This window comes from Herpailurus yagouaroundi, unplaced genomic scaffold (genome assembly GCF_014898765.1).
Source record: "Herpailurus yagouaroundi ecotype Mexico unplaced genomic scaffold, PumYag 62777, whole genome shotgun sequence".
Lineage (NCBI taxonomy): Eukaryota > Metazoa > Chordata > Mammalia > Carnivora > Felidae > Herpailurus > Herpailurus yagouaroundi.
In genome coordinates this window covers 1-8,447 of record NW_024416562.1, presented here as the reverse complement: position 1 = coordinate 8,447, position 8,447 = coordinate 1, and the positions used below count along the sequence as shown (strand labels likewise).

Sequence of the window (8,447 nt, the reverse complement as noted above, 5' to 3'; positions counted from 1 at the left end):
TCCCTCTGTCTCTGTCTCTCCCTCTGTCTCTGTCTCTCCCTCTGTCTTTGTCTCTGCTCCTGTGTCTCTCCCTCTGTCTCTGTCTCTTCCTCTGTCTCTCTGTCTCTCCCTCTGTCTTTGTCTCTGTTCCTGTGTCTCTCCCTCTGTCTCTGTGTCTCTCCCTCTGTCTCTCCCTCTGTCTCTCCCTCTGTCTCTGTTTCTGTGTCTCTCCCTCTGTCTCTCCCTCTGTCTCTGTTTCTGTGTCTCTCCCTCTGTCTCTGTCTCCCCTTCTGTCCATCTCTCCCTCTGTCTCTGTCTCTCCCTCTGTCTCTGTCTCTGTTCCTGTGTCTCTCCCTGTCTCTGTTCCTGTGTCTCTCCCTCTGTTTCTCCTCTGTCTCTGTCCCTCTGTCTCTGTCTTTCTCTCTGTCTCTGTCTCCCCTTCTGTCCCTCTGTCTCTCCCTCTGTCTCTGTCTCTCCCTCTGTCTCTGTGTCTGTGGTGGCATCTGCTTGCCTGTCCTGCTCTCGTCTCAGGAACCAGATGTGCCTAAATTCTAACCTGATTCCTCCCTTCAGGCCTCCACCCTTCCCCAGGTCCCCTGTCCTAAGGGCAAAGGTCGGACTCCTGACTCACCCCTCCCGAGTGACCCTCACCCGCCTTCCCTGGATTGTTCCTCGAATGTCAGCATGAACCAGTCAAGTGGGGTGGGGTCGGGGTCAGGCAGCCCCGGGGCCGGAAGGGACGTTATTGTCCAGTGGAGCGGGTCACTGGGGAGACAGATAAGCAAAGGACTCCCAGCGACAGAGCCCATCCCTCTGGGAAGGACCGGGTGGGAGTGGAGGCCGGTCAACAGGGCCATCAGAGAGGGCTTTGCACCCAGCCGGCCCCGCAGGCCAGTGAAGGGGGCTCCCGAGGGAACGGCCCCGAGGGGGCTGGGTGTGGCCTGGTCAGTGACCCCAGGAAAAGTGGCAGCGGGCCGGAAGGATTGCCAGGTGCAGATCGCTGGTGGGCGCGCCCCCACCCACACTAACTGTGCCCCAGACTCTGCTCTGCCTTCAGCATCGGCTTGGCCGTCCTAACCCTCGGGTGGGGATCTTCTCTTGCTCTCCCAGGCTAGAGGCCAGGCTGGGCCGGAGGGCACCCGGGGCCAGAGGGCACCAGGTGGAGGCTACGAGGCTCTCTGCGTGTGCTGCGGGCCCCCCAAGCCTCCCTGCTCGACCTCAGTGGAACCCCGTTTCCCACTGCTGTCCCCCACCCCTCTCGGGGCCGCCCCATGCCCGGCGCTGGGTAGGAGGACAGAAATCCCGCAGCTGCCCGGAGAGGCTGGGGGACAGCCGGGTGATGACCCGGGGAGCCGAGCGCCCTGGGGGCTGCTGTGGGTCCCAGGGGTCCACCTACAGGCGCCCCGCATCTGAAGGGGCTTCGGTACCCAGATGCCAGCGGGGACCCAAAGCTCCCTGGGAGGCTGGTTAGAGCCTGGTGCTCGGGGCCCGGAGGGGTCCAGGCAGCTCCAAACTCCGAGTGAGCAGGGCAGTGGGCTGCTCCCAGGGCCCAGGTCCACCTCACGGCCCTGGACGGGGTGGGGCGGGGCAGGGATGCCCCCGCACACAGCCTGCTGGCAGAGAGAGCCGGGGAGAGGGAGGGCCGCCCCACCTCCTTCTGCCGCTGGGGAGTGTGACGGTGAGCCGAGCATCCCAGGGTCTGGAGAGCAGCGGTGTCCTGCAGGAGGGGGGGAACCCAGCCTCGGGAGCACCCTGGGGGCGGGAGCCTTGGCGGCTGCGTTTGCTCAGAGGGAGGGGCCGGCCAGCGCCTGTGGGGCAGTCCCGAGGGTCTGCGGCGCCTCCACAGATAAGGCATTAACAGTTGGGGCGGACTCACCTTCAGATCTGCTGACGCCAGGTGCTCGGGGCGAGGTGCCAAAGGTTCCCTATAAAGTGCTGGGGCTCTGGGCCTGCGGCCACTCGCCCTCTGGCTCCCGACCCGCCTGGGCCACCAGGGACCGGCCCTGCGACCGCCATGGTGAGGCTCGTGTTGCCCAACCCGGGCCTGGAGGACCGGATCCCGTCCCTGGACCAGCTGGAGAGCATCGAGGCCAAGGAGGCCGGCTCCCGGCCCCAGTGGGACAACAAGGCCCAGTACATGCTCACCTGCGTGGGCTTCTGCGTGGGCCTGGGCAACGTGTGGCGCTTCCCCTACCTGTGCCAGAGCCACGGCGGAGGTGAGCCCCGGGATGGAAGGGGGTCCGCCTGCGAACAACGGGATGGGGCCCCGGACCGAGGAGCCCATTCGCCGGGAGGGGGAGGAGTCCCGGGGGGCCGTGGTCACACACGCGGTTCTCCTGGAGTGCCACCCGCCTCCCCTGTGGATTCAGCCTCCACATCCGCAGCGGGGGCAGGGCTGGGCAGGGTTGCAGGGCGGTCCGGGCCCCCACAGCGCTCTGCTCTTGGCTCGTGGGGCCGGCCAAGGATGTCTGCCGCCCGGACCCGCGCGTCCAAGCGTCTGTGTGCGTCCTCGAAGAGCACACCTGACCTGGGTGTGAGGGGTCTGAGGGGAACCGGCCACTCCTCTGGATGGAGCCCCCTCTCTGAGAGTGGGAGGGGCAGCGGGGGACAGCCCTTCACAGGGCCACCACGCGGGCACCGCACTCCTGCCTGGACAGAGGAGGGAGCTGGGCCGGGAGCAGGCGACCCACAGAAGGACTCCCTGACCTCAGGCCGCCCTGCCACCCCCAGAGGCCTTGGAGGGCCTTGCCTGGACCGCAGGGGTCTCCTTCCACAGGCCGAGGCTGCCCCTCTCCCTCCCCCCAGCCCTGTGGTGCTGGCTCTGTGTCCTCACCATCTTCGCTTCACCCGCCTCCGGTCCCTGTGGACGACAGGGGCGGAACCCCCACGAGTCCGCGGCCGGGCCCTGGGCCCAGGGAGGGGTGCCGCAGCCCTGGGGAACCCTGGGGAACCCTGGGCTGGGGCTGAGCTGTAAACCAGGAGGGGTCTGGGGCAGGGGCAGGGGCTCACTGGGGACACCGGCTGTGCAGAGTGGGCTGGCTGTCCCGGGGACGGGCGCCCCAGTGATGTGTTTGCGGGGCTGTTTGTTTGCTTCTTACTCTGAAGCACCCGCAGGCTCTCGCCTGGGCTTTGTGATCTAAAAGCATCCCCGGGAAAGGCAGAAGTGCCCGTTCCTGGGTCAGCCTCAGGGGCCCTGAATTTCCCAGGGTTGAGCTTCCCAAGGTCTGGGAGGGTGTGTCTCACAGACCCTTGGTCCAGCTTCCGACTCCGGAAGTGGAAGCGGCAGCCACAGCACAGGGGGAGCCAGAGGGAGGAGGGGCCCCAGCAGAGCAGCCTCTGCTCACGGTCCGTCCGTCCGTGAGCCTGCCTCCCAGCTGCCTCTGGGGCCGCTGCCCCTTCCTTCTGGGACTTCCCGCTCACGTGCCACAGGGCCACCCTAAGAGAGGGTCCCAGCCTGCTCCTGCTCACTTGTAACTGGGAGCCCAGCACCCTGCAGATTTCCTGCCCCCTGGACAGGGAAGGGGGCTGGCTGCACCCCTGCACTGCGGTCCCGGTGCCGTATTCACCCGTGGGAACCGTGCCCCCAGACCCTGCAGACTGACGGGGCTGTCCCCCAGTCAGCCCGGGGAGCGGAGGCCTGCGCTGCGAGGTTCCACCCTGGCGGCGGGGCTGGGGGTCCAACCTCTGAGCTCTGGGACCCTCCGTGGCTCACGCTCTGTCCCGTCCAGGCCACCCACGCCCACCGGGAGGCCAGCAGCGGAGCCCAGGAGGCGGAGGGCCGCAGGGAGGTGACCGCAGCCAGTGACCCTCCGCGCGACGCCTCCCACGCCTGCGGCCCCAGCTGTAAGGGGTTGGGGGGGGGGCGGTGGCATGACTTGAGGGAGATGGTTCCGTGAAGACGTAACATGCCTCCAACTACTTCCAGGACTTTTGGGTAATATGCAAAGTACGACAAATATTCATTTACTTTATTTTTAACTTTATATTTTGGGGGAAAAAAAGTCAGAAAAGTAGACAAAACGACATCCCGGACCCTGATTTCGATTCAGCCGACAACGTTCTGCCGTATCCGCTGTGGCCGCGGCGGTGCGCACGCACGCACCCACCCGACACGCCTGCGCGCACACATCACGCACTGACGCACATGCCCACGTGCGCACGCATCCACGCTCTCAATGCGTGCACACCGCACGCACCTACACACGCGCGCAGCCCACACCCACGTGTGTGCACACACGCCCCCGCACATCCGTGCAACACCCACACAACACGCGCGCACCCATGCACGCATGCGCGCACAGTACGCACCCACACACATTCACACGGCCGTGCACCCACACACGCACGTATTCATGCACGCACACACCCACTCACCCACGCGCGCGTGCACCCACGCGCAGTGCCCCCCCCCCCCCCGCGCATGGCGTTAGGAGACTGTGTGGTCACTCGAAAGGTCCCCAACGCTGGGTCTCTCTGGGGTCCCGGGGCAGCGCTGTGAAGGGTGCAGATGCAGTGGTTCCCGGGTGGGCTGTGTCCTCCGCCTGCACCACCTCAGGGGGATGTGTTTGGCTAGTGCTCGTCCCACCTCAGTGGGAGTTGGGCACCGGGCTCTGTGCTCGCCTGCAAGTGACACAGGTCCACGAGCCCCTGAAGGGCAGGTTTATCCCCACATCACATGGTGGGGTGGCACACAGCCACCCCACGCCCTGACCCAGAGCAGGCACGGGGCACGCGCCTTCACAGGGAAGCTTCCTGGGGCAGGAGAGAGCATCGGAGGGGGGTGGGGTGGGAATAGGATGCAAATGGAATTAGGGTGGGACTAGGGTGGGACTAGGGTGGGACTGGGGTGGGTATGGGAAGGTGCTGCAGGGTTTGTGGGTCACGCTGTCCTAGGAGGAAACCCGTGTGTGGACCCGGGCCTGGGCCTGGGTGCTGGGCAGGGGCACATGAGTTGAGCCCAGAGCTGGCATCAGGAACTCCTCCAAGGGTCCCTGTCTGTCCCCTCCCCCAGAGTCACTGCTGCCACATGTCAGACGCGTCTCCGGGTGCACTTCTCTTTAGGAGTTTCCTCCTCTATGAGCTCAGATAGTATCGCCCTCTGTGCCTTGGCCATGGTGACCCCGTGCTGGCCTCCCGGGCCTGGAGAGGACCTGGGCACAGGCTCTAAGGTGCAGTCCCCAGGGGCAGGGAGGGCAGAGCTGCTCGCCCAAGATGGCTCTCCGGCGTTTGGGTGATTTCTGGAGAGCTCAGTCTGGTCTGGACTGTGGACGGAAGGCGGGAAGGCCCGGGGGTGGGGGTATGGGGGGCAGCAATCCACATCTGCCTTCAGGATGACAGTGACAGGGATGGAGGCGAGGGACCCTGGGGGTGACAGTGGAAGGGTTGGGGGGAGGGACCCTGGGGGAGGCAGGCAGTGTCCTGGGAGTCGGTCCCCCACCCGCACGTCTGTCGCCATGGCCTACGGGAGCCTGGGGAAGTGATGCTACTTTCCCGGGACCAATTCCGTGATGAGTGCCACCCCGTTGAGAGTATGGTTACCCCTCAGGACTGACACAACCGGGCCTCCCGTGGGTCTCCAGACTCCCCGCCCTGTTTCCCGGTTCCTTAGAACGCAAGCCGTGCTTCCGCACCGGCGGGTCTGTCCCCCTTGGGTGCCGTCCACCCCTCCCCCGTGCAGCGGGCTGCCTCTGCGTGTGTGCGCGCGCGTGTCCACCGGTGCGGAAGCCCGGGCAGCACAGGGACGCCCGTCTCCAGGGACCTTTGGAACCACATCCAGGCGCCACGGTGCCTGCTGGCCATTCTCCCTCCTCTGCCCTTCCCTGCTTCCTCCACCTTTACCCACAGGAAGGAAAGAAGTAGCTGGGTTAAAAAAAAAAAAAAAAAAAGCCACGTATCCCCCAGGGCCTAATCTGTAAAGAGCTCTTGGCCTTGCTGGAGAACATTCTCATCCCTGGAAAGAGCATGGGGCCGAGGGGCTGCTCCAGGCTGGACGCTGCCCCGGGCCGGGGTACTGGGTAGGCAGACCCACCTGCCTCGCTGGCATGGGCCCCACAACATGGGGACACAGACGGCTCATTTTGGGGGTGGAGTGGGCATGTGCCTGACCTCGCCTCCCCCCTTCCCCCGCTGGCTGTGCCCACCAGGCGGAGCCTCACACTCGGGGGAGCCGCCCACCTGGAGGAGCTTGTGTGAGGGAGGGCGCCAGGAGAGCCGAGGAGGCTTCCTGGAAGAGGGGCTATCCGAATGGGGTTTCCCAGGATGAATAGGAGTTTCCTGATGGGGATGGAGGGACCAGAAGGCTGGTGGGTGAAAGTGGCGTCATGAGAAAAGGGGAGATTGAAGGACATTCTGGAGCCTTGTCCCCAAATGGACTTGTTTTCTTGGTAATTTTGCTCAGAGATTTTTTTTCTTTCTCTCTTTTATTTAAAAAAAAATGTTTAATTTTGAGAGAGAGAGAGAGCATGCGAGGTGGCGGGAGGACAGAAAGAGAGGGGGGCAGGGTATCCAAAGTGGGCTCTGTGCTGACAGCAGCGAGCCTGACGCAGGGCTCGAACTCACAGTGAGATCGTGGCCTGAGCTGATGTTGGACCCTTGACCGGCGGAGCTCCCAGGCGCCCACTTAGAGATTCAAATCAAGCCCCTAAGAAAACGTTGGAGAGGCAGCTCTTTTATTTTATCTTAACCCTCACGGACACGGTGACACGGTGACCCAGTGAGCAGGTCCTGGTGGGGTGTAGGTGGCCCCTGCCCGTGAGCCTGTGGCCCGACTGGGCCCCCAGACCCAAGGGGATCCAGCTGGTGGGTCTTCCGTTCCCCGTGCCCGTCCTCGCTCTTTGATTTTCTGTCATTGTCACCTTGAGGGCCACATCCCCAGTCGTGGCCCATGCCCCTTGCTGTCCTGGAATTTTGACCTCGGCATCCGAAGGGGCCTGTCCCTGGAGCCCCGCGTTGGGAGGGAGGCCACTCAGGCAGTCCAGCACGCAGACCGAGGATGGCCCACTGCGGGGTGGGAGCGCCACTGGGCTCCGCGCGGGGGGCGGGGGGGCTGTCCCTCCCAACACAAGGGCCCCCGCAGAGGAGAAAGAGGCAGGGAGCGAACCCAGGGCAGAGGGGGTATAGGCTGATGCTGGCAGAGATGGCCCAGGGGAGGGACCGAATGCTCGCCCCTCCCCCGCCCCCCGCCAAACGCACCAGTCAGTCCTGAAGCCATCGGTGTGTCCAGACCCTCGTCAGCAGTCCCTACAGCGCAGCTGCGACCTGGCCCGAAGTTCACGATCTGCTGACCTCGGCTGTGCTGGTCTCTGCTAGGTCACGCTCGGCCTGAGGAGGGAGCGGCCCAGGGGCCCCCGAGCCCGCCGCCTTCACTAATTTCCCGTCTCAACCTGTCGTCCTGCGCTGAGCCAGCCTGGTCCTGGTGCCCCCAGTCCCGGGGGTCCCTGCATCCCCTCATGTGGTCGCGGCTCCGGGTCAGGGCCTTCCGAGGCCCTCAGTGTTCCCCAGCTAGCCCCCCGAGGCTCAGATCAAGGACCCCGGCGTGCACTCCCCCTGGGTCGGTGTGTCTGAACCCTCCGCTCCCGTGACCTCTCCCCTCTGACCCTCGCACCCAGCTCCCCCCGGCACGCGGACGCCTCCGCTGATTCCGGGGGCTGCCGTCACGGCCCACGGACGCCACCGTCGGGAGGTGGCGCGTGGTGGCTCCCTGCGCAGCGGTGCTCGTGGCCTTGGGGTCGGGAAGCTCCCAAGTTTGTGTCTCTGCGGGTGCTTCCTACAAACGCCTGCGTCGCCAGGGGTGGCCCGTCGCCCTCCCGTGAGCCGTCCTCTGACACGCTGTCGCTTCTGCCCACACAGGGGCCTTCATGATCCCGTTCCTCATCCTGCTGGTCGTGGAGGGTATCCCCCTGCTGCACCTGGAGTTCGCCATCGGGCAGAGGCTGCGGAAGGGGAGCGTGGGCGTCTGGAGCTCCATCCACCCGGCCCTGAAGGGCGTAGGTGCGCCGCCGGGCTCTGCCGGGGTCCCGTATTGGCAGCACGCGCCCCTCCTTCCTTCCCCGCCTTCACTGCCAGATTTCAGGGAGAGGAGGGGCCCAGCGCTTGGGCCCCGCCCCCCGGGTCTTCGCAGACCCCTCCTTACAAGCTCAGGTCAGGGCCTGGGTCACTGCTGGCCGCCAGGGCCCAGCAGGGCAGCGGACACCATCCTGAGTCCCCAGGCGACCAGCGGGTTGGAGGGTGTAGACGCACTGGGAGAGTAGAGACCCCGCCCCTGCCGACTCCCTGCCCAGATCAGGGCTCGGCAGTGGCTGGATGGCCCGGAGGTGGGCTGACTGCTGAGGCCACACTCTTGCTCTCCAAGTTTCCTCCATCCACTCCTTACGGTCAGCAAGGAGGTTCCTCCCCAGCAGTGACACCTCAGCCGGCACTGACCCCTCGGCCGGCACTGACCCCTCGGCCGGCACTGACCTCTCGCCTGG

The 8,447-nt window shown here is 65.4% G+C and overlaps 1 protein-coding gene across 1 annotated transcript; it reads left to right on the top strand.

The window, feature by feature from the left end:
• Positions 1-1,672: 1,672 nt before the first annotated feature.
• LOC121024284 (sodium-dependent neutral amino acid transporter B(0)AT1-like) lies at positions 1,673-8,432 on the top strand. The gene is made up of 2 exons (XM_040466539.1): positions 1,673-2,195; positions 7,828-8,432. Exons 1-2 carry the CDS (start codon positions 1,994-1,996, stop codon positions 8,226-8,228), a joined length of 603 nt encoding a protein of 200 aa, XP_040322473.1. The 5' UTR covers positions 1,673-1,993; the 3' UTR covers positions 8,229-8,432.
• The last annotated feature ends 15 nt before the right edge of the window (positions 8,433-8,447 follow it).